Source organism: Trichomycterus rosablanca, chromosome 5, assembly GCF_030014385.1.
Source record: "Trichomycterus rosablanca isolate fTriRos1 chromosome 5, fTriRos1.hap1, whole genome shotgun sequence".
Taxonomy (NCBI): Eukaryota; Metazoa; Chordata; class Actinopteri; order Siluriformes; family Trichomycteridae; genus Trichomycterus; species Trichomycterus rosablanca.
The window spans coordinates 26,540,378-26,567,304 of record NC_085992.1 but is presented as its reverse complement, the minus strand read 5'-3'; the positions used below and the strand labels follow the sequence as shown (position 1 = coordinate 26,567,304).

The window sequence follows — 26,927 nt, the reverse complement described above, 5'->3', positions numbered from 1 at the left end:
GGTTTTTAAATCCAAAATGTAACCAGACGTCTGCCTTCAGGTTCTGGGGTACCTTTACTTAAGCTTCAGCCATGCTGAACTGATGTGCAGGTCAGATCTCGTTGCAGGAAAAAACAGTGGCTGGTCACGCGAGATTAAAGGGGGTAACAGTTTTCCGTGTACACCGTGAAAAGGGGCTCATTTTAAAGATCGATCTCGCATTTATATGAATCGATATCGGAGCATAGGAGGAAGTTTCTTCACACCATATTCCTTACATACACAAGTCACATAAACACCGCTTTCCCCTTTCTTAATAAGTTCTAACTTTTCAGCAATACCTAGATGCCCTCTTTTTCACTAACCATTTCTGATTTGAAGCCATAACTAAGCACTAGAACTAGCAAAAATGAAGCATAAAACACCGAGAAAAAGGCAAGAACAAAGCAAGCCTCCTGGCGAAACAAAGCAAATCACTCCTGCAAACAAAGAGACGTGCGCCAGGTAGCGGATAATTACTAAACTACTGGTCTTAGTACACTTCTCAAGAATTTTAAACAATTGAACTGGACATTCTGTGTTTGTTAAATCCGAAATCCGTTAAAAAGAGGTCCGTTAAATTAAGACCTTCTTGGTATATATATGTGATCTTTTCAGCTATTAAAAACAGACTCTTTTGAGAAGCCTTTACACAACCCCTATGTCTGTGGGAATTTGTGACCATTCAGTCATAAGAGCATTTGTAGGGGTGCTCGGGTGGAACAGCGAAAAAAACACTTTAGCACATTAGGGCTGACATATCAGAACCTTCAAATCTCAGCTCTGCTACTGAATGGCCGGGCACCTTCTCAGACAATGATTAGATCATCCTCAGGTTGGATTTCCACAAAGGATTTCTCATAAGTGCTGCAATTACGATCTCTGCTGGCTGATTGATCGCACATGCGCAGTGAGACGCGGGATAATAGAGATCAGTGCGTGACTCTTTGTATGCAATACTGAGCGTCATGTGAACTCACCTTGTGCAGGTGAAAAGATGCAGTCGGTACTGCACATGTGTTCCTAGATCAAAACTCTAGGTCTGCAACAGTCGAGGGGATACTACAAATTGTAGTATCTGGTAATTGGATACGACTAGTTTGGGAGGATTTGTAAGGATGAGCACTGATTTTTGGTCAAGAAAGCCTTGATTAATATTTCAGTTTATTCTAACGCTGTTTAGTGGAGTTGAGGTCAGGGCTCTGTACAGGCCATTGGAGTTTATTAACAAGAAATGCTTTCATTTAAATATTTTTGAAAAGCTGAAAGGGCAAGTGTAACGCCAAACCTTTAAAAATGTATTATTTTCCCTCAAAACCATTTATAATCTGAACCGATGGCATTTCTGTGTCTACATCAAGAAGGTGAAAAGCCTTGTGTAAAAGGCTGGATGAGCAATTCTAAATGTACATGGTTTTAAAATGGAATGTCAAAAGACCTGTCCACATACTTTTCATAATTGTTATGTAGTCATTTTAAAACCAGACGTCTTTCTCATGCAGTGTAGGGTCACTGCTGTCTGCTATATTAGCCCACATTTTCCTTTTCTAAATGCCAGAGCCTCTCACTCATCCCTAAACCCGATCTTTCCTTCACTGATCAGCATTCAAAATTCATAACACCAGCTTTTTTTATACTAACCCCATTCCTTCTACCTGTCCTCAACCCCTGAGCCGTCGGCTTTAAGAGGAAATGCTGACTCCAGTTTACGCTCTGGCTCTCGGGCCTGAATACCAACTAGCGTCTGGTACGCACACACAGAAAAAGGGGGCAAGACAAATGTGGATACGTATTAAAGGAAATTATTCTTAGCCTACAGTCACTCCAAAGGCAGAAAAGACACTAGCAAATAGAAAATCAATAGCAATTTATTCTCTCCTTGGACTCCAAACCGAGCGAGTAAATAATCCTGTCCCCATGTACTCCTGTCCCAAGAGTGCACTGATGTCTGTCTTCTGGTTTCTGAGTCTCTTCCGTTCTCAGTTCATGAGAGAGCCTGCTCGACCTTACTGATGTCTTCCGCTTTGGGTAGATACACTAAGTATAGTATAGTATAGTAGATGAGACAAAATATTATGACCACCTAACTTCATAACAATTGTGAATATGATGATGAGGGATATATTAAATGCAGGGTAGATGGTAGTTACTCATAGCACACATGGTAAATGCAGCTGCTGATGATCAGGCATAAAGGCCTGAGTGACTTTGATAACGGTCTGATGACTGAATTAAAGTACAGTTCTCTGAGACAGCAAAGAGTGCTCAAAGACAGCCATGGCGAGTACCCACAGTACAGACAGTGGTCTGAAAAAGGATAAGCCACAAACTGTCAACAGGACATTAGCATCCAAGACTTATTGTTGCCAGACAACATGAAGAGTATGGTGTCTGGAACAAAACAGAATAGATAGTATTCATTGTAATACTGGTGATAGGGTTATTGGGGGGCAGTTGTTGCCTGGTGGTTAAAGTACTGGACTAGTAATCAAAAGGTTGCTGGTTCAAGCCTCACCACTGCCAGGTTGTCACTGTTGGGCCCTTAAGCACGACTCTTAACCCTCAATTGCTTAGACAGTACATTGTCACAGTACTGCAAGCCACTTTGGACTAAAGGGTTTGCATTTGCCGAAAATGTAAACCTGCTGTTAAAAGGGCAGTTGTAGCCTAGAAGTTATGGTACTGCACTGGTAATGAAAAGGTCGCTGGTTCAAGCTCCACTACTGCCAGGTTGTCTGCCAGGTTGTCACCCTCAAGCGCTTTGGATAAAAATGTAAATGTTAACGTGTCAGCACACACAGCATCAAACCATAGTCGCAGGCTAGTCAATTTGCTCAAGCAACTTCTGTCTACCGTCTACAGCACCTACAGCGAGAATGCAGACATCAGAACTGAACATCAAAGCAAAGGAAGAGAGCTGACCGGTCCAACAAGCATCATATTTACCTATGGAACAAATGGCAACAGGATGCAATGGAGGATGATCTGCCTCTCAATATATGAAAATGGAAGGACTTTCCAGGTACCAGATACCACAGGACTGTTTCAGATGTCTTGTGGAGTCCATGTCTTGGCAAATCAGAATTGTTTTGACAGCATATTAGGTGGGTGGTTAAAATAAATCTCATCAGTGTATATGGCACAACTCACATCACTGAGTCTGTACCCTGTACTTCAAAAACGCTGAGAATTCTAAAAATAGAAGACCAGTTCGAATACATCCTATCGAATCTCAGCTCTGCCTTTCCGACAGGGCTGGGCGTCAGCATGAACAACGATTGGCTGTTTTTCAGGGTTAGAGGGTAAAAAAAGTCAGATCATAGGTCCTCATAACTGGTGCAACTGCGACCCCTGTTGGCTGACTGATGGCACCTGCATATGGCTGAGGAATAAAGCTGATGCTGATGTGGTCCTCCATACACAGTGTATGAACTCAACTTGTGCAGGTGAAAAATGCAGTCTGTACTGACTGTACGTGCCAGAGGGGGGCGTCCTCAGTCAGCGGTAAAGGGTCGAATCAGTATAGAGGGTAATTGGACACGACTAGATCCATTGCAAACAGCTGTATTAAAGTCTTCTGCCGGCTGAGCTGAGCAGCCACATGAACAGCGATTGGCCTGTTGTTCAGATAGGGGTGGGATTAAGCCGGATAGGGTCTCTCTCATAACTAATGCACTTACAACCTCTGCTGGCTGATTCATGGCGCCTGCACAGAGATGGGAAAAGAGTGCTGTCAGGGTGTGTCTCTCCATACACAGTGCTGATCTGCATTGCACTGCTCAAAGTGTAGGTGAAAAAAAGCATGATGTGTTGGAGCGGGCGTTAGCTCAGTTCTCCTCAATCAGAGAGGGGATCAGCATTGGTAGAGAGGACGCATGATGCAATCGGGCAATTGGACGTGCTAAAAGGGGGGAAAAAGGGGGAAGATTCTGAAAATATTTTATTGGACGACTAATAGATTGTGGCTAAAAATACTGCAGATTGCCAGAGGTGTGAGTCTGAGACAGATTTCCTTGTTTAAGCCTTGTGGGGATGTTCGAAGAGCCAAGAATGTTGGGCTGCTATCCATAAATATGTTTGTGGAGTTCTGGATATTCAAATTGCCTTTGCCTAAGAACTTATATTTTAGGAGATCCTTTAATCTCACACACACACACACACACACACACTCAGACTTAAAGACAATTTTAAGTAGCTCCAATCAGCCTGACGGAATTGAGGAAACCCACATGCAAACTCAAAGGATCTGGCTTGCTTCATCTGAAGAATCGAACCCAGTTGCAGCAGGACTTTCCCTTCTATAAAGGTTCTTACAAGACTTTGAGTTGTGTCCGTGGGACTTGATGCTCATTAAGTCAGTGGTGGCCCATAAAGCAGTGGTAGCTTAGTGGATAAGGCTCGGACCAGTGATCAAAGGGCTTGTTTATGCCTTTTTTTAGTAGCTCCAATCGGCCTGACGGAAACCCACGTGGATACAGTAAGAACATGCAAACTCCATACAGAAAGGACCCAGCCCGCTCCACCTGGAGAATCATACCCAGTTGCAGCAGGATTTTCCTCTCTATAAAGGCTCTAACAAGACTTTGAGTTGTGTCTGTGGGACTTGATGCTCATTAAGTCAGTGGTGGCCCATAGAGCAGTGGTAGCTTAGTGAATAAGGCTCGGACCAGTGATCAGAAGGTTGCTGGTTTAAGCCCAACTACGGTCAAGGTGCCAATGTTGGGCCACTGAGCAGGGCTCTTAACCCTCAATTGCTTGCATTGTATTCAGTAACCAATGTAAGATGCTTTGGATAACATCTACTAAATGCTGTAATTGTCAGAGAGGCATTTAGATGGTCATGTCTGTAGAACTGACATTCCAATTCATCTCAAATGCATTCACTGGGGTTTGTGAATGCAACTAATGCTTCTAAATAGGGATGTCCCGATCCAATCTCAAAGATCGGAATCAGGGCCGATCAAGGCATTTTTTAACTGATCGGTATCGGCTTTACTAAAGCCGATCTTACGCCCGATCCTTTGTTTTACGTCAGCATGTCCACTGTGTGGAAATACTTTAAATTGGAAAGGGAAACAAGTCCAACAGCGAAGTGTAATGTCTGCAATGCGAGCGTTTCACGAGGCGGTAGGAGCAGAGCTGCGTTCATTACTGTAGAATTTTACTATTTATATGGTGTTATATGGAGTCAAGGATCACTCTGGTTTACAAAACAACGTAGTGATGCACTTGCTTAATAAAGAAATAAATACACGGTATATTCACAAATTGTCAGGAGCAGAACACTTTATTAACTTCTTCTGTTACGGTACCGAATAGCGGACAGCTAGAGTCATCGCGTTAGCCAAGCACGCTATTCCATGCACTATGGAAGCCCCAAAGGGTCAAAACACTCACTTCGCGTAGAAACGTCCATCAAACCATTGTCACAATACAACCACAGAAAAGTTTGTTACAGTTGGGGCTGTCGCGCTAACCGCAATTTTGAAATACCGCGATATAGACCAGCCAACCGCAGGGCATGTCAAGCAACCGCAACACCGCGATGTTCACATTTTTTCTTTCTTTTTTTTTTTCTTCTTGTTGCAGGGTCCATCTTGTTTTTCACTTTCAATCGGGCGTAATTAATGTTAAATAAATTCATAATGAAAATGAGCTAAGAGCGTCATTTTCCCGCCAACTGTTCACATCCGTTGCTGCTGAGTGTCAGGCTTTGTGTTTTAAGAGGGAAACAATGGCAACATTAATTACAGGCAAGTTTATTAATGATCAAATTGAGTTCACACTCAATAAATACTTGTAATTTAGACTATATTCAAACCTTAAAACAGCCTTGGCGTACTAAAACACTTAATGACGGTTAATATGGCATTGCAGCTTGCAAATATTCTCTTGCTGGCTTGCTGGAATGATTGAAATGTATTTTTTCGTTGAATAAAAATGTATTGAAACGAATAATAACTTGAAATGTAGTATATATTGTTATGTTAATTATACTAAATAGATAGTTAATAGTGGCGCGACAACCAGGCTAGATTTCCTCTGCTCTCTAAAGTCGCATGCAGGTACAGTACGTGTGTGTTTGTGCAACGAGCACACCATCAGAGAGAGTTTTAGTGCCGCCGGGAACATCGCTACCCCACTCAGATCCTCTCTCAAACCACATCAGGTGAACATGTTGGTTTTTGTAGCGCGCATGATAACGCAGGTTTAAGGTCTTACAGACTTTATTCTTTATTCTTAACGAAAGCTTTCATTTTATTTTTTATTTTTTTACCATATTTTGATTAGATGTGCATTTAAAATATTTAGCCTAAACAGTTTGCTTTTTTTTTTCGTTTCACAGTGTATATCTAGCCTAGGCTAGAAGCTTAATTTAAACCTTTTTTTTAATAGAGAAAAGACACGCATCCCTGCTCTGTTCTGTATTTAACAATAAACACGCATTTGATTTTTCTTAAAGCTGTCTCATCTTTGTCATTATAAAGCAATAATATACCGAATCATAGCCTAACAATAAAGCTTGTTTATATAGCTCTAAAATCCAAATAAATTAAGTAATTTTCAAAAACAAAAAGAAAATGGCGATATTATCGCATACCGCGGTGTTGAACCACGCTAAATACCGCAAGGGGAAATTCTTTCACCACGACAGCTCTAGTTAGTTACAACACGCATACAAGTACGGTGGCTCATAAGAAACAAACCAGATATCATTTAACCAAACGATCTACAATTACTACCAATTTGATACGGCACCTAAAAAACAAACACTCAGTCGAATACAGCGAGTTCATTATTATGTGATGAGAAGAGGAACCGGCCGTCCCCTAACTGATGCTGATTTTCCTCAAAAAGAACCTTCACTTCATTTTGAGTTCTAGTTTTACTACTACAATGCTGCACTAAGTTTGTTTACTTTTATTTTGTAAAAATAAAAGAACATTAAGCAATAGCTTGGATGCAGGCAATTTTTTTCCTACAGCACTGCAGAGCTATTCAGTTGTTAAACTTATACATTGGATTAATTTGAATAACTGTAATGTACTTGAAGTGTGCACTGTGTGAACAGTATTATCTTGTTCTTATCTAGACAATATCTAGAAAATACAAGTATCGGTCTGAGACTCGCTATCGGATCGGGATCAAAATTAATGATCGGGAACAAAAAAAACATGATCGGGACATCCCTACTTCTAAAATTATCTAAGGTTGTACAGGTGGCACAGTGGTTTGGTGGGTAGCACGGTCGCCTTACAGCAAGAAGGTGCTGGTTTAGATTCCCAGGTGAAGCGGTCTGGGTCCTTTCTGTATAGAGTGTGCATGTTCTCCCAGTGTCTGTGTGGGTTTCCCCCGGAAGCACTGGTTTCCTCCCACAGTCTAAAGACATGCAAGTGAGGTGAATTTGAGATACTAAATTGTCCATGAATGTGTTTGACGTTAAACTTGAACTGATGAATCTTGCGTAACTAGTAATTATCTGTTCTGTCATGAATGTAACCAGTGTGTAAAACATGACGTTAAAATCCTAATAAATAATAAGCAAATACATAGATATTAAGTTTTTATTTAAATAGTTTAATACAGCTGTTTGCAATGGTTGTGACTGAATGGCTCATCAGTTATTAGGAGCTGTGTCCACATACCTTTAGTAATTCAGAGTAAGTAAAACAATACAATACTCTTTGTGGAACTAAACACAGTGGCAAATTCAGCTTGCAAGATTTCAAAAACAGCTGCCTCTTTTTCAGAGTGTATGCTGGGCTGTGATTAAACACAATGCCCACAGAGGGCTCGATGTGAATAAACTGGCATTTCACCCTGTGTACTCATGAATGCTTGTGATTTGGAATTGTTACGGTACCCATCAGCAAGCACAACCGACAGAAATAGGATAAGAATTTCAGACTTTTACGAATACAACATGATAAAGTAGAGATGAGTAAATCTACCTGCTGTATATACACGGATCAGCCATAACATTAAAACCACCTCCTTGTTTCTACACTCACTGTCCATTTTATCAGCTTCATTTACCATATAGGAGCACTTTGTAGTTCTACAATTACTGACTGTAGTCCATCTGTTTCTCTGCATATTTTTTTAGCCTGCTTTCACCCTGTACTTCAATAGTCAGGACCCCCACAGGACCACTACAGAGCAGGTATTATTTGGGTGGTGGATCATTCTCAGCACTGCAGTGACGGTGACACTGACATGGTGGTGGTGTGTTAGTGTGTGTTGTGCTAGTACACAGCAGCGCTGCTGGAGTTTTTAAATACCGTGTCCACTTACTGTCCACTCTATTAAACAGTCCTACCTATAGCTGGTCCACCTTGTAGATGTAAAGTCAGAGACGATCGCTCATCTATTGCTGCTGTTTGAGTTGGTCATCTTCTAGACCTTCATCAGTGGTCACAGAACGCTGCCCACGGGGTGCTGTTGGCTGGATATATTTTTGGTTGGTGGACTATTCTCAGTCCAGCAGTGACAGTGATGTGTTTAAAAACACCATCAGCACTGCTGTGTCTTATCCACTCATACCAGCACAACACACACTAACACACCACCACCATGTCAGTGTCACTGACTCACTGTAGTCCTGAGAATGATCCAACACCCAAATAATACCTACTCTGTAGTGGTCCTGGGAGAGTCCTAACCATGTAGAGAAACAGATGGACTACAGTCAATAACTGTAGAACTACAAAGTGCTTCTATATGGTAAGTGGAGCTGATCAAATGGTCAGTGAGTGTAGAAACAAGGAGGTGGTCATAATGTAATGGCTGATCGGTGTATGTTAAGAACAGCCCTTTTTGTTAAACACGGATGGTTCTTACACAGTCACAAATCTTTAATGTGCCTCAGCAGCAATAATATAGAACTCAGAGTTAAACCTCCTGTGAATAGCTGAAATATATAACTTGCATTCCTGCCCTGCATTGTGGATGTAATTCTGCATAAATAGCACCAGCACATCATGTCCATGTCATATATGAGGAATGGAATCACTCAACAGCTCACAGATTACTTCATTGTGATTGCAATCCAGGAAGCCACAAATGTCTGTGAAATGTTTTTCAATGCATCTTGTTGTACCTGTATTTTGATTCTATACATGACAGACCTTTTATGTATTTTTTTTTCCCCACTTGTTTCCCCCAATTTTCAGGCGTCCAATTACCCTGAATGCATCCTCTATACCGATTCGACCCTTCACCGCTGACTGAGGACGCCTCTTAACTGACATACGCCCCCTCCGTCAGTACAGACTGCATTTTTCACCTGCACGAGTCGAGTTCATACACCGACAGGCATTGTGTACGAAGGGCCACACCCCCATCAGCATTATTCCCCATTATTACCCCTAACCCTGAACTACAGCCAATCGTTGTTCATGCAGCCACCCAACCCAGTCGGAAGGATATTTTATGTCTTAATGGACACTTGTTACTTTTAATTCATATAGACTGATCTAATAACTAAATAGAAGAAGAAGATATACTTTGTCATATATACATATACAGGTGTACAGTACAATGAAATTATTTCTTCGCATATCCCAGCTTGTTTTGGGAGCTGGGGTCAGAGCGCAGGGTCAGCCATCGTATGGCGCCCCTGGAGCAGACAGGGTTAAGGGCCTTGCTCAAGGACCCAACAGTGGCTGCATAGCAGAGCCTGGATTTGAACCGCCAATCTTCCGGTTGATAGCCCAAAGCTCTACCCACTAGGCTACCACTGTCCAAATACACAGTGTTATTCAATCAAAATAATCTGGCTGGAACCATTCAAGTTAAGATGCACTCTTACAAACTTGAAAATGACCTTCTTGGTTTGCACACATAGCAGTAATAGCTTAGAGCAAAGAAAACATATTGTTCTATAAGAATTTGTTTTCTTTTGTCAGTAGCATAAGTGAGCTTTAATTCCCTAAATTGTAGGGTATATTTTACTATATTTTCTTTTAGTTTTTCATGTTCTTAATTTTGTATCTCTCTTGTTTGAATTTCATGTTGTCTTAATTGTAACTAAATGTTTGTATTTCTTAGGTTCTAGATCTCAGGAATGTTTTAATGCTTTTAATTTTTTTTTTTTTCCTTATGTAAAGCACTTTGAATTGCCAATGTGTATGAAAGGTGCTATACAAATAAACTTGCCTTGCCTTGCCTTTAAGCTGAAGCTGCAGAATCACCCTAACTTCAGATCTGCAGTGAAGTGACAGGACAAATCGACTGGCTGTCATTGGTTTTCAGTTAGAACTGGCGATTTCCGGCGACAAAAAGCAAACGTTAACGATGCGAAGTAGGCGGAGTCTGTGACGCGAAAAGCTGAGCGAAATTTAACTTAAAGCAAATTAGGAGCAAACTGATGCTCGATTACCAATACAATTTAAGCACCGAGCAGAGCGGTGCGTGCATTATCTCCACCACTGTAAAACGGTACGTTCAGTTTCTGGTTCCAAGATAATAGTTTCTAGTAGAGATGGAAGAGAAACACATTGTCGCAGTGTCAGAATTCAGCAAATAGACAGCAGCAATCGCAAAGAACAAACAGTTTTCTTGTCCCGTTATCTTTATTTTTAACAAGAACACATCTAATTTGTTATGAAATCTGTGTGGGAAGTAATCTAATTTGTGATTACATTGGCTATTATATCCTCAGACTGGATGACTTGTGCTGTGCCCTAAATCACTTACTACAGTTCTATACAGTAAGAGTAATTAATAGTTTACCAATCACTTATCAATCAGGCTATTGATTATTTAATATGTGGCACATGAATTGGGACGCAGCCCTAAGGTTAATGTAGAATGGGCATGAGCATGTTAGTAAACTGGTTATTGCAAGAAAGGATAAATAACAGTTGTAAACATTAGCTAAGGTAGTTTTGGTATTGACACCAGTGCTGACATCCAATACCAGTACTGTATTAACAATAGAGAAGCACAGAAACCATGATGTAATTACTTGCATGCACTTGAGCATCAAACCATCAAAACAGGGAAAAAACCTAAACACTCCTACAGAAGGAGCATCAGTTTGACAGATGTTATTTAAAGCCCATTTCATTTAATATTTAGTAAAATGCAATAAAAAAATTGAAAAAAATTGAAATTCTATTACAAAAAGAGAAAGACACACATCAATTATATGTACTTCGGGCCCAGGCTTATCTCAGATGGCCCAAAAGATAGTGGAAACAATTGATGTTGTCAGTGCACATTTCAGCTTGTTTTTAAGAAAGATGGACAAACAGTGAAAAGTGCAAAAAGCAATCATCTGTCACTATGGGAATGCATTGGTTCCCGTAGAATGTGTGACTTAAATATGTGTTTGTTTGATTCTTAACGCCATGTCAGCTGCTATGGCTATTATCATGGCTGAATAATAGGTTCGGTCTTTAAAGAGTCAAAGGGTGTGTTCGAAAAGCTAGTGTGCTGTCTACATAGGCAGCATTTTACGTCATCCTGTGCGCGCTCCCGAGAAGGAGGCTGTTCGAAATCCTAGATGTCTTAAAATCCTCACTTCTGAGGCATCTTAATATTTCAATGTTATTTTGGCTCAAGAACGAGTGAGCATCCGACGCTGCCTTAGTGACCAAGGCAATCCCAGAATGCATTGTGAGTCGGCTGCTCTACTCTCACAGAAAAATAAACATGGCTGAAGGGGCGGAGAAAGGAATGGAGTTATTATCAAACGTAAATAAAATATTACTGATTTTTAACTTGTATAAACTTCTACCGAGTGTTTTTATTTGCAAGTTCGGAAATTTAAGGAAATTTAACCGTTATCGGTACATGAAGTGAGGTTATTTTAACGTTAGCGTGCTGTGCTACCTCAATGCATTGGTTTTAATGGCAAGATGCTAAATGCTAAACGCGAAACCCGAAACCCATCGGAAGCGCTATCTAAGTAGTGCGTTTGAATAATCTGCCTTATAAGTCATTGACTTATTAGAATCCTCTCTACTGAGGCAGCCGCCTATGTAGACAGCAAGGCAGCTCCCTAGGTTTTCGAACACACCCAAAATGTGGGGTCAATTTATTTCTTTGTGTACCTATGGATTAGGGTGTCACTTGTGTGACTAAGTTTGTAGAGTTTCATTGGTTTTCCGTATATCATATAGCATTTAAGTCTAAATGCTTTCTGTGTGGAGTTTGCATGTTCTCCCTGTGTCTGCGTGGGTTTCCTCCGGGTGCTCCGGTTTCCTCCCACAGTCCAAAGACATGCAGGTAAGGTGAATTGGAGATACAAGATTGTCCAGGCCTGTGTTTGATATTAAACTTGTGGACTGAAGAATCTTGTGTAATGAGTACCGTTCCTGTCGTGAATGTAATTAAAGTGTAAAACATGACGTTAAAATCCTAATAAACAAACAAACAAGTCTAAATGCATCTAAGAATTTAAGTAGTTTTTTTTTTGGAGGGCAGGGGGTGAGGATTTTCTTGTTGTAGAATTTTGTTCTGGTGATGTTCATCATTTGACATGCATAGAGCATATGTTTAACAGAGGTTTGTAATCCACAGAGGGGGCAAGTGGGAGTCTGGTTTCCTTTAGCAGGTAGGCATGAGTGAGTTTTGTGTTTGCATATACAGTGTATCACAAAAGTGAGTACACCCCTCACATTTCTGCAAATATTTCATTATATCTTTTCATGGGACAACACTATAGACATGAAACTTGGATATAACTTAGAGTAGTCAGTGTACAGCTTGTATAGCAGTGTAGATTTACTGTCTTCTGAAAATAACTCAACACACAGCCATTAATGTCTAAATAGCTGGCAACATAAGTGAGTACACCCCACAGTGAACATGTCCAAATTGTGCCCAAATGTGTCGTTGTCCCTCCCTGGTGTCATGTGTCAAGGTCCCAGGTGTAAATGGGGAGCAGGGCTGTTAAATTTGGTGTTTTGGGTACAATTCTCTCATACTGGCCACTGGATATTCAACATGGCACCTCATGGCAAAGAACTCTCTGAGGATGTGAGAAATAGAATTGTTGCTCTCCACAAAGATGGCCTGGGCTATAAGAAGATTGCTAACACCCTGAAACTGAGCTACAGCATGGTGGCCAAGGTCATACAGCGGTTTTCCAGGACAGGTTCCACTCGGAACAGGCTTCGCCAGGGTCGACCAAAGAAGTTGAGTCCACGTGTTCGGCGTCATATCCAGAGGTTGGCTTTAAAAAATAGACACATGAGTGCTGCCAGCATTGCTGCAGAGGTTGAAGACGTGGGAGGTCAGCCTGTCAGTGCTCAGACCATACGCCGCACACTGCATCAACTCGGTCTGCATGGTCGTCATCCCAGAAGGAAGCTGACGCACAAGAAAGCCCGCAAACAGTTTGCTGAAGACAAGCAGTCCAAGAACATGGATTACTGGAATGCCCTGTGGTCTGACGAGACCAAGATAAACTTGTTTGGCTCAGATGGTGTCCAGCATGTGTGGCGGCGCCCTGGTGAGAAGTACCAAGACAACTGTATCTTGCCTACAGTCAAGCATGGTGGTGGTAGCATCATGGTCTTGGGCTGCATGAGTGTTGCTGGCACTGGGGAGCTGCAGTTCATTGAGGGAAACATGAATTCCAACATGTACTGTGACATTCTGAAACAGAGCATGATCCCCTCCCTTCGAAAACTGGGCCTCATGGCAGTTTTCCAACAGGATAACGACCCCAAACACAACCTCCAAGATGACAACTGCCTTGCTGAGGAAGCTGAATGTAAAGGTGATGGACTAAACCCAATTGAGCACCTGTGGCGCATCCTCAAGTGGAAGGTGGAGGAGTTCAAGGTGTCTAACATCCACCAGCTCCGTGATGTCATCATGGAGGAGTGGAAGAGGATTCCAGTAGCAACCTGTGCAGCTCTGGTGAATTCCATGCCCAGGAGGGTTAAGGCAGTGCTGGATAATAATGGTGGTCACACAAAATATTGACACTTTGGGCACAATTTGGACATGTTCACTGTGGGGTGTACTCACTTATGTTGCCAGCCATTTAGACATTAATGGCTGTGTGTTGAGTTATTTTCAGAAGACAGTAAATCTACACTGCTATACAAGTTGTACACTGACTACTCTAAGTTATATCCAAGTTTTAGTTCTATAGTGTTGTCCCATGAAAAGATATAATAAAATATTTGCAGAAATGTGAGGGGTGTACTCACTTTTGTGATACACTGTATGTGAAGGTGGCACTGATGCAGAGGCATATATTGGAATTTTAGAGAGACACATGCCATCATAAAGGCTACACCTCTTTCCAGAAAGTCCATTGTTGTCCATTGTCCATCAGCAAGACAGTGCCAGGCCTCATTCTGTATGCACTTCAACACCATGGCTACATATACAAAGTGTGTGTGGTTAACTGGCTCGACTCTAGTCCAGATCTGTCTACCAGTGAAAATGTACAACAAGCACTTAGGTGGTGCAGTGGTCTAAATGCGCTAGCCCACCACTCCCGAGATCTCAAGCTCTCAGGCCAGCTTTAGTTTTACAATAATTATTTGTTATTTTCTTTGTGTGTGATTTAAAAATGTGTTTCAATAATAATCAGATATAATCAGATGTTTCTCACCACACTAGATTTTTTACTGTATAATCATTCTTCCTTTTACACCAAATCCACTTTAAGAGTGTGTTGCAAAAAAGCTCTACTTTATATTTCTTCTGACCATAAAAAAACAGTCCCAATCTGTAATGTCTAGCTAACTCCAGACACTTAAATTAGTTATATAAAAAAAATGACTAATCCTCCTGGCCACCCAAGAAGGATGAGTCCCTGCTGAGTCTGGTTCTTCTCAAGGTTTCTTCCTGTAATTTTAAGGGAGTTTTACCTTGCCAATGTCGCCCTCGGCTTGCTCAACAGGGGTTTTTGTATCTGTTGGTCCTGGATTCTGTAAAGTTGCTTTGAGACAATGTCTATTGTAAAAAGCGCTATATAAATAAAGTTGACTTGATATGACGTTGCACAAAGTCATATTTCTGTTGCAAGCATGTGGATGGAGCAGTGGTCTACTAGCTAGCCCACCACTTCTGAGATTTGGGATTGTATCTCAGTGGTGCTATCGACCGACACATACACAGACATGATTGTCTAATGCCAAGTTCACACTACATGACTTTCCAAGTCGCCAGGTCGCTGATCGGCGAGAGGAGGTTTCACACTACACAATCCGTCACCAACTGGAACCGACGGCGAGCTTCTCTGGTCTCCCAAACTAAATTTCTCACAGAAACAAATGCGAGAAGTGACGAGAGGTTTAATGATACCACGTCCAAAAATGCAAGTAGCGAGCGATCAAAGTTTGTGCGCTGATGTGCCGCGTAAAAACAAGTAGAAAAATAGGAGCAGCATGGATTGATTTTTAGTGAGTTGGAGGTTAATAAATTTTTTTTTTGCAATGTTGGTGTTATGTTTTGTAGAGAACGATAAGCTCAGAAATACTGTATTACTGTGCACAGATGTATTCTGATAGAAACTATATTATGCCTCTGTTCCACCTTATTACAACTCCTCCCCTGCGTTTCCCCTCACACTGTATCCAGATATTTGACACGCTAGATATCTCTCTTCGGTCGCTCAGATCGAGTTGTTGAGTAGTTCACACATAGCAATTGAGAGCAGGGTTTCGATCGCCGAGCAAACGCCGAGTTGCTCCCGAGCCGGCAAATCTAGCGCCGACCAGTCGCCGAGTGAAAATCAGGGCAAAAATCATGTAGTGTGAACCAGGTATAATAAGATGTTGGCTGAAGTCCTGTGATGGATTTGTGCCCTGTTCAGGGTACTGCCTTGCACTTCGTGTTTTTCCTGGTGGAACCAGGAGAATGAAACGGTTGTGGCCGCTCAGGTGGCGCAGCGGTAAAAACACATGCTGGAACCAGAGCTGGGATCTCTAATACATCGTATCGAATCTGAGCTCTGCCTGCCGGCTAGGCTGAGCGGCCACATGAACAACGATTGGCCTGTTGTTCAGATATGGGTGGGATTAAGCCGGTCTCTCTCTCATAACTAATGCAATTACGACCTCTGCTGGCTGCACAGAGATGAGAAAAGAGTGCTGTCAGGGTGTGTCTCTCCGTACACAGTGCTGAGCTGCACTGCACTCGTCATAGAGTGTAGGTGAAAAGATGCATATGGCATGCTGCCCACGTGTCGGCGAGGGGGCATGGGTTAGCTTGGTTCTCCTCAATCAGAGAGGGGATCGGCATTGGTGGAGAGGAAGCATGACGCAATCGGGCAATTGGACGTGCTAAAAGGATGAAAAAGAGGAGAAAATGCACAAGTAAAATAAATATATATATATATATATATATATATATATATATATATATATATATACTTATATATATATATATATATATAATACAAATAAGAGTAAGTACAAGTAAAATGTAATTATTTTAGTGCTGTGTTAGTGTTACTATTAAATGTTTTTGACTGAAATTAATATAAAAGATAATATAATATTAAAAATAAACAACAAGGCTATTGTATTGTTTTTCAAAACAAAAGTATAAATTACAATATAAAATACAACCTAAAAACAAAGAAAGATTAACATAAGTTTAAAAAGTCGTATACTGGTAGTTATTTTGCCATTTATAGTCTGTTTCATGCCTCTGTGACACCTTATATTTGAGGGGAGGGTTTTAAACAGACTTTAGGATGGATATTTTTTCTAGACCTGGCAACCCCGAGTCAGCTAAAGAGCAGCAACAATGGTTTTAGAGTGGCAGCGTGTTCGGTATATCATTTATAGGCTTTACTGTACACAATGTAACACAATGTAACACTAACAAACTGTACAGTGTCATTAAGAAATTTACCGGCGAGCAGCGAAGTAAGCGTGTGTGTTACTCTGCTTTATCAGACTCGACTTAGGTAAATGTCATTGTAAGAATGTCATTGTAAGGACAACTTGAGAACAAGACTGTGTTAACATCTACATTGTTCTGTTAATGTAGGTGAGTGTCACGGCTTACCGATCATGCTGCGACTGCAAAATCATCCACCTTTATACTGCTGCCTTAATGTTGTGTGTTGTTGATATGCTTTCAGTTTGCTAGCATACTGAGCATGCGCGAAACCAAAGGGGTTATGGGAAATGTAGTCTTAGTAATGAATATTTTAATCGTTAGTGCGGTAAAATACAGAGCATGTATCAACTGTAGCCTACATTTCACATTGAATTGACAATACAGAAATGTAAAAAAATAACAAATCACCAAATGTTGAAAATAATACACTAAATAAAATTAGGGCTGGCTCGATACTACTTTTTTATGTCCAATTCCGATACCGATACTGCAAATTGAGTATCTGCCGATACCGATACCAATCCGATACCTGTCAAACAACTAAGCAGTAATAATACATGTCTCAATGCACCATGGTTAAACTAGCTATCTAAATAACAATGCTCAGACTGTGAAACAAATATTCTAAAGGAATAAATACTGAACCTAAAACATCACACTAATACAAATATTTTATTTTCACTTTTACACACAAAACATTTAGCAGCATTTTTGGCTGTTTAACATCACCATACAAACATTTAAAATAACATTTAAAGTGCAACTTTATTTGTATTTAACAAATACATTATAATGTCAATATAAAATTCTAGATCTGTCAACAAGAGGCAGCGAAAAAATTATGAAATAAATAATAAAAAATATTATTTATAAACAATAAAAATGAAACCATTAAATAATAAAAAAATAAACAAATGTATCTATTTCGTCCCGACTTGGAGATATCTCACATCCTCAACGATTAATTCATTAGTGTTATGAAATAAAACAAACTACACCGTTTCCTGTTTAGCCACAGATGTCCTCTTTAAAATCCAGCAGGTTTTTTAATAAGCGTGCTTTGGTTTTTAATAATCTAAAAACGTGACAGAACTTTAACGGAAAATCTCAACTTGGTTGACATGCTGTAAAACAGTATTTTTAGTTGTGGCAGTAGTAGATGATTTTTAAAAATGCTATAAGTTTAAGTAGATCAGTGTGTTTTAATTTCTGAATGGCCTTATTTACATTGTGTTATTTACATTAAGCAACAGTATCGAATTGGATTACACATTTTTTTTTCCTTCCGACATCCGATCCAGTGATTGGGCCAATATCGGACCAATACCGATATTTTATCATGTTTACTTGCACCCTGTATTTCCACCAACAAACAACCCCTCTATGTCAGTGGTATTCAAACATTTTCTTACAAATAATTTATAAACAAAATACACTACAATATTTCCCCCTCACTGATTTTTTCTTGTTTTCACATTTAAATAGTTCAGATATTCCAGCTAATTTTAATATAGTGACAACATGATTAAACCCAAAATGCAGCTTTTAACTGAGCATTGATTATTCAATTGATTGAATATAAAGATTTTTTTTTTAAATGTATATCACCCATGTAAAAAAAAAAAAATGCCTCTTTAAACCTAATTGCTGGTTGTGCCAACTTAGGCAGTAACAACTGCAACTGAACATTTGCCAAAACTTTTCATCTTAGCAGAAGTGTTTTAATTAGGCTAAATTAGAGGGTTTTTAAGCATGCCTTGTCTATTTAAGGTCTTGCCACAGCATCTCAATGGAATTAAATTTAGGACTTTTACTTAAAAACTCTGCTTTCTTTGAGCCATTCAAAGGCGGGCTTGCTTGTGTCCTGCTGCATAACCCAACTGCCCTTGAGCTTTAGGTCATGAATTTACAGGAGGACATTCTCCTTCTGGAGTTTCTGATAGAAAGCAGAATTCATTGCCCCATTAGTTAACCAGATCATGTGGAAGCAAAGCCCTAGACCATAAAACTACCACCACTAGGTTTGACTACTGGTGTGATGTTCTTATAGTGGAAAGCAGTGGTGGCTTTAGATCTTATGTAATGGGACCCATTACTTCCAAAAGGTTCCACTCTTGACTCTTAAATTCACAGATAATTATCCCAAAGGACTGGGGCTAAGGACCCTGATTGGCAGATAGAGGTGCCTGTGCAGAGCGCATGGGTGGAAAAGGGTTTAGTTAAGGGCTGCCTGCGGGTCGCCCTCAACTGCAAAAAATCGGGGATCCCCAGCAGAAAAAGACAAATTAACTACACTAAATTGGAAGAAAAATGGGAGGAAAATGCATTTATATATATATACAGTGGGGCCAAAAAGTATTTAGTCAGCCACTGATTGTGCAAGTTCTCCTACTTAGAAAGATGAGAGAGGTCTGTAATTTTCATCATAGGTACACTTCAACTATGAGAGACAAAATGAGAAAAAAAATCCAGGAAATCACATTGTACGATTTTTAAAGAATTTATTTGTAAATTATGGTGGAAAATAAGTAGATGGTCAATAACAAAAGTTCAACTCAATACTTTGTAACATAACCTTTGTTGGCAATGACAGAGGTCAAACGTTTCCTGTAAGTCTTCACCAGGTTTGCACACACTGTAGCTGGTATTTTGGCCCATTCCTCCATGCAGATCTCCTCTAGAGCAGTGATGTTTTGGGGCTGTCGCTGGGCAACACAGACTTTCAACTCCCTCCACAAATTTTCTATGGGGTTGAGGTCTGGAGACTGGCTAGTGCACTCCAGGACCTTGAAATGCTTTTTACGGAGCCACTCCTTCGTTGCCCGAGCGGTGTGTTTGGGATCATTGTCATGCTGGAAGACCCAGCCACGTTCCATCTTCAATGCTCTCACTGATGGAAGGAGGTTTTGGCTTAAAATCTCACGATACATGGCCCCGTTCATTCTTCCCTTAACACGGATCAGTCGTCCTGTCCCCTTCGCAGAAAAACAGCCCCAAAGCATGATGCCCCCCCATGCTTCACAGTAGGTATGGTGTTCTTGGGATGCAACTCAGCATTCTTCTTCCTCCAAACATGACGAGTTGAGTTTTTACCCAAAAGTTCCATTTTGGTTTTATCTGACCACATGGTATTCTCCCAATCCTCTTCTGGATCATTCATATGCTCTCTGGCAAACTTCAGACGGGCCTGGACATGTACTGGCTTAAGCAGGGGGACACGCCTGGCACTGCAGGATTTGAGTCCCTCTCGGCGTAGTGTTACTGATGGTAGCCTTTGTTACTTTGGTCCCAGCTCTCTGCAGGTCATTCATCAGGTCCCTCCGTGTAGTTCTGGGATTTTTGCTCACCGTTCTCATGATTATTTTGACCCCACGGGATGAGATCTTGCGTGGGGCACCAGATCGAGGGAGATTATCAATGGTCTTGTATGTCTTCCATTTTCTTACAATTGCTCCCACAGTTGATTTATTCACACCAACCTGCTTGCCTATTGTAGATTCACTCTTCCCAGCCTGGTGCAGGTCTACAATTTTCTTCCTGGTGTCTTTCGACAGCTCTTTGGTCTTGGCCATGGTTGAGTTTGGAGTCTAACTGTTTGAGGCTGTGGACAGGTGTCTTTTATGCAGATAACGAGGTCAAATGGGTGCCATTAATACAGGTAACGAGTGGAGGACAGAAGAGCTTTTTAAAGAAGAAGTTACAGGTCTGTGAGAGCCAGAAATCTTGCTTGTTTGTGGGTGACCAAATACTTATTTTCCACCATAATTTACAAATAAATTCTTTAAAAATCCAATGTGATTTCCTGGATTTTTTTTTCTTTTCATTTTGTCTCTCATAGTTGAAGTGTACCTATGATGAAAATTACAGACCTCTCTCATCTTTATACATACTGTATATATACACAAAAATATATATAATTTGAGTGGGTGATCAACATGGGTTCTGAGGACCTGGTTGCTGGGCACCTGGGATTCTGGGATTAAGCCTCATCACTTGTCACTGCCTGTGATAAAATGTACTGTATATTCTTCCCATATCCATGTGATGTTTAGTGTGTAGTACCTGGTATTGGAAATCTGTTTAAGGTGTATTCCTGCTTGTAAGCACAGTGGAGGTGGTGATGGACCCTCTGTGATTCCTTTTCAGATGAAAATGGATAAATGTGTTTTCTACAAGCTATATTTCTACTGGAATTTACTCTTATATATTATATTTTCATCACTAAGCTTTATGATATTACTCACTCACTCACTTTCTTAACCGCTTATCCAATTAGGGTCGCGGGGGGTGCTGGGTCCTTTTTTTGCTTTTCAGTGGGCGCAAGGCACAAAGTAACACCCTGGACAGGGCGCCAGTTCATCGCAGGGCAGACTCGCATACACACACACACATACATCTATAGAGCAATTCAGTGTCTCCAATTAACCTGAGGAAACCCACACAGACACAGGGAGAACATGCAAACTCCGCACAGAAAGGACCCGGACCGCCCAGCCTGGGGATCGAACCCAGGACCTTCTTGATGTGAGGCGACTGTACTACCCACCGAGCCATTGTGCCACCCTTTATGATATAACTAGAATTATTAAACAAATAAACCTATCATTCAGTCATCTTGTGTCTCAATTGATTAATACAGATTACAAAACATGAAACTTGCTATAACCTATGCCAAATCTTTGTACTTATGTAAAAACAATGTAATATTTATGTTTAGGTGAAGGATAAATGTAATCTCACCTATAGTTTTAACATTAGCTGTTGCTTTTATATAACCACTTCTATACAGGCTTGAAGTCAGTGATGATTGTATAATCAATATGCTAAACAGAAAGACAGGTGGCAAATTGACAAAGCTAACAGAGTGGGTGCCACAAAGCAACATGGGTCCTAATAACCTTCATCTACAGTAAAGTTTGCATGTGCATGGATTTACTCTGGCTTACTCCCAGAAGGAGAAGGTATACTGGCTACTCTTAAATACTTCTAGTACTGAGTGAGTGGTTTAATGAGTACATGTGTGTGTGTTGCACCAGACCCAACGTTCCCCTGTTACCATTACCAGAATAAAACAACTGAAGATGAATAAATTAATAAACATAAAGACATAAAGATCTTAGCCAGAAAACATGCAATGTGGAGGAAATCCGTGGTTTGTATAATTAAAGAAAATGTCAAGTTTAAATCAAATGTATTAAATAAAATCTGAATTGAAACATAACCCTGATAGAATGAAAAAAATGCTAAATCAAGGTCAAATGTAATATCTTTAGGTCAAATGTAATATCTTTGCCAGGGAGAATCTAGGATTTCAATTTTAAAAACAGTGCTGTTGAAATTAAATACAATTCTCCTGGGACAGGCTGCCCCCAGATGCCTTTGTTCGTCCAGCTAAGCCCTAAGACTGCAAATCCTAAAATTAATATGGAAGACAGACTCTTTAATTGGTTTAAACAGTTTTAATTAGCCATTTAGGAATGTAGCATCTGGAGTTGGTTTTACCCAGTTGGCCCACCTACCTAAAGATGTAGTATTGCTGAAGCAGCTATGAAAAGGTCTGATGCATGATGGCAAGTGTCATTAGGTCAATTTCAACTCCTTGTGACCATATGGATAGTGCTAATTTTGAACATCTTGTAGTCTCTTTGGGTCTTCAGTCTTCTTAAAGGCTTTTTATTTTTTCTCTATTGTCCAGTTTTCAAATAACCACAGAAAAGACCGGAGTCTGGACAATTTTGATCTTTGTTTGGGGAGACTAATTCACATCTGAGGATCTTTTCCAGTTCTTTCATTTTTGTTCTGCCAAGTGCCAGTCTGTGTAGTACAACCCCAAATCAGAAAAAGTTGGGAAAGGATGGAAAATGCAAATAAAATAAAAACACAGTGTTCCCTACGTTTACTTTGATTTTATTTGATTGCAGACAGGATGAACCTGAGATATTTCATGTTTTGTCTGCTCAACTTTATTTCATTTATTAATAAACATCCATTCCTGCATTTCAGGCCCGCAACACATTCCAAAATAAGTTGGGACGGGGGCAATTTAGGGCTAGTAATGGGGTGAAAAAACTAAAAAATGATGCGATTCCGAACAGGTGATTGTAATTGTGGTTTGGTACAAAAGCAGAGTCTTTGATGAGCAAAGATAATCAGAGGATCTCCAGTTTGTCAACTAATGATTAAAATGTTTAAAAACAATGTACCTCAAAGAAAGATGGGAAGGGATTTGCATATTATCATTAAGTGCATTAAAGTGCATAACATCATTAAACAATTCAGGCAATCGGGAGGAATTTCAGTGTGTAAAGGCCAAGGGTGCAAGCTTAAGCTGAACGCCCGTGATCTTCCATCCTTCAGATGGCACTGCATTGAGAACCACCACTCAACAATAGCTGATACTTTGGCAAACCTCAAGCACTACAATACAGAGTTACATGCACAAACGCCACTTAAAACTTTACTGTGCAAAAAAGAAGCCTTAAGTTAACCATGTCCAGAAGCGGCGTCAACTTCTCTGGGCTTGGAGGCATCTAGGATGGATGGTGAAAAAATGGAAAAAATGGATGGTGTGTGCTCCAGACCAAAGACGAAAAGGACCATCCAGACTGTTATCAGCAACAAGTCCAAAAGCCAGGGTCTGTCATGGTACGGGGCTGTGTCAGTGCCCTTGGCAAAAGTCATTAACACTTCTGTGATGGCAGCATTAATGCAAAAAAGTACATTCAGATCATAGATCAACATATGCTGCCTTCAAGACGTCATCTTTTCCAGGGACGTCCATGCATTTTTCAACAAGACAATGCAAAACCACATGCTGCACACATTACAAGGCATGGCTGCGGAAGAAGAGGGTACGGGTACTGGACTGGCCTGCCTGCAGTCCCTAATAGAGAATGTTTGGAGAATTAAAAAAAAAAAATGCGACAACAATGACCCTGTACTGTTGCTTATCTTAAGATGTGTTTGCAGGAAGAATGGGACAAAATAAAAGCTGAAACACTAAATCACTTGGTATCCTCGGTGTCAAAACGTCTTTTAAGTGTGGTGAAAAGGAATGCCAACATTACAAAGTGGTAAATGCTTTACTGTCCCAACTTTTTTTTTTTTTAGAATGTGTTGCAGGCCTGTAATGCAGGAATGGATGTTTATTAATAAATGAAATGAAATCTCAGGTTCATCCTGTCTGCAATCAAATAAAAGAAACTGTGTTTTTTTTATTATTATTATTTAAATTTTCATGATTGTGGCTTGTTGATTAGTGTAGAGATTTTGTATGAGACTGATGTGATATTCCCATCATCTTAATTGTGTGTGGTCATCACAGTGTAAAGCTTAGCTGCATGTAATCGGCGAAGCACATGCTGACTTCACTTGTGAATTCTTTGGCTTTTTCCATAATTCAGCATACATCTGTGATGATATCTCTTGTTCCTCTGCCTTTTCTGAATCCTGCTTGAACATATGGCAGTTCTCTTTCAATACAAGGCTCTAAGCTGTGTTGGATAAACTTCAGCATAATTTTACTGGCGTGTGATATGTGGAAGATTGTACAACAGTTTGCACACTGCTTCTTGTCTCATTTTTTTGGTATTGGGATATAAACTGACCTCTTGCCATCTGCCAGCTATTAGGTGTATTTTTTTTCAGATTTGTTGGCACAGCTGGGCCAGCATTTAACCGAATCTGTTTTAAAATCTTGAAATGTATCTATTGCAATGTTTTCAATTCCTCTGCTTTTCTTTTTTGCTAGTGGTCTGAGTTCATCTTCAGGCACTAAAGGTTTTTAATGCAGTTAAGATCTCAACAAAGTGTTTTGGCAACTGATGTCTAGTTTGTATATATCTTCTGTGTATTCTTTCCATGATTGTTTGATCTTTGTTAGGCCATTTCATACCAAGTTCACACTTCATGACTTTTCAAGTCATCAGAACGCTGTACAGTTCACACAACACAACTGGATCTCTTGCAATGCGTTCTCATTGGCTGTAGCTTGACATAGCACTTGCTGGCACTTGCAACCTGCTGGCAACGATTTTCACACTACACGATTTTGAGTCGACGACTGGTCCAGATATTTAACATGCTAGATATTTTACTTGGCTCAGCGAGCCGCTCGGATTGAGACGTTGAACAGTTCACACACAGCGGTTGAGAGCCTGGTTTCGAGCGAACACTGAGTTGCCTCCGAGCTGCCACATCTAGCGGCGACCAGTCGGCGAGCAAAAATCGTGCAGTGTGTACTAGGCATAAGACCTTCTCATGGACATCCATGTAAAAAAGGAATATATGATTTTATGGTGTACACCTGGATGGCAAAATGCTGTATGTAGTTCCATCAAGACGTGATTCCTCTATGCCAGTGGTATTCATACTGTAACTATAAAATAAGTGGACACTTGAGCTTGACACATGAGCTTGTTGGTCATAGCATTTCAAAACCATGGTCATTAATATAATGTTGCTTGTTGTCTGTTGGATTGAATGTATTGATGCTGTTAACAATGATGAAAAACAGCCGCTCTTTACATGAGTCTAGTAGCCTTCAATAAGATAGGTCATTTTTAAGCTACACTGCATGACATTAAGAATGCCAGTGTTTATAGGGCATTCCTAGGTTTGCAATGAGATTAAGTGTGCAATGGCTGACTAAACAGCTGAAATATATCATCGTGGACATACCAAAGGCTTAGCCATATAGTGTATGTTTAAAAAAATTGCTCAGGTGGTGCAGTGGTACATAATGATTAATGGCTAACCAATTAGTGCTGGGATTCAGGGTTAAAATCCCTAGTGGTGCTACTGTCTGGTCAGGTGTCAACCTATGAACATGACTGGCTACGTATCGGGGATGGCTTAGGGCCCAAGATGGGTTAGTGTCCTGTCCGAGATGTGTAAATACATTGTGCCAAGTGATTACAGGGAAGCCAGAATCACCACAACCCTGACCATAATGAAGCAATGGTAATTGTGAAAATGAGATTAAAATTTGTCGCAAAGCTGTTGTCGGGTACACCTTCATAGTAGAGGAATGAAGATTTACATTTACAGCATTTAGCAGATGCTTTTACAATTATGACTGAATATAATTTTAAGGCTTAAGGGCTTTGCTTAGGGGCCCAACAGTGGAAGCTTGGCTGCAGTGAGGCTTGAACTGGCAACCTTCTGATTACTAGTCCAGTACCTTAACCACTGAGCTACCACTGCCACAGATTTTATTAATTCCCATGGTTTTAAAAAGGGATGTCCAACAAGCTCAGTTTTACAATGTTAAGTCATGTTAATGTAATGCCTTCAATAAACAATACAGTGATTAATGGATGAGATAAATATACACTATATGGTATATATTAAAATTGGCTGTTTTAGCCACGACCATAGCTAACAAGTTTATTAATTAAGTTTATTAATTATTTATTAATTATTCCCAGCGGTAGTGGGTTAGAGTATTTTACCGCTGCACCACCTGAACCTGAAGTACAGTAGACCCTTGAGTTATGAATGGTTTACCATACGAACATATTTCGGATTACGAACAGAAATTCGCGGAACACGTGACGTCACGAACAAGTTGACTCCAACTGTCTCTCTCTTTCTATATATACAGTGAGTGAACATTCGGACAGCGGACGGTGTTTTTCCGGTGTTTTCTTTATATTTTGTAAAATTCAATATTAAAATGTCCCCAAAGAAACTGCAGAGGAAGCGCAGTGGTGAAAAAAATGAAAAAAAAATCACTATTTGTTGTTGTATAATTACTCCTGTCAGTAGCTGTCACTGTGTATCAGACAGAGGGGACAGTGAGTGAGAGAGAAGAAGGAACTTGGCTCAGTAAAGTATTCTTTCTTTTGTGCAATTACACCTACAAAATACAACACTATTGAAATAAAGAAGGAAATAATAGAGAAATATGAGAGTTATTGTTGTTTCTGGTAGATACATTTTATAAAAGAAGAAGGAAATGTATTATGGTGTATGGTACAGCACACGTACTGTACTGAAATGTGATGTGTGTTTATGTACTGTACAGTACTACTGTGTATTGTTTATTATTGTTTATTACAGTAATGTATATTCTATAATTTAAG

At 40.2% G+C, this 26,927-nt stretch overlaps 1 protein-coding gene across 2 annotated transcripts in view; it reads right to left on the bottom strand.

The window, feature by feature from the left end:
- prkn (parkin RBR E3 ubiquitin protein ligase) overlaps positions 1–17,072 on the bottom strand; it is a 182,388-nt gene extending 165,316 nt beyond the window's left edge. For both annotated transcript variants that reach the window (XM_062995011.1, XM_062995010.1), the window contains exon 1: positions 17,008–17,072. In XM_062995011.1, the coding sequence (XP_062851081.1) occupies positions 17,008–17,014 (7 nt within the window). In that variant the 5' untranslated portion in view covers positions 17,015–17,072. The remainder of the gene's footprint in view (positions 1–17,007) is intronic.
- Between the last annotated feature and the right edge of the window lie 9,855 nt (positions 17,073–26,927).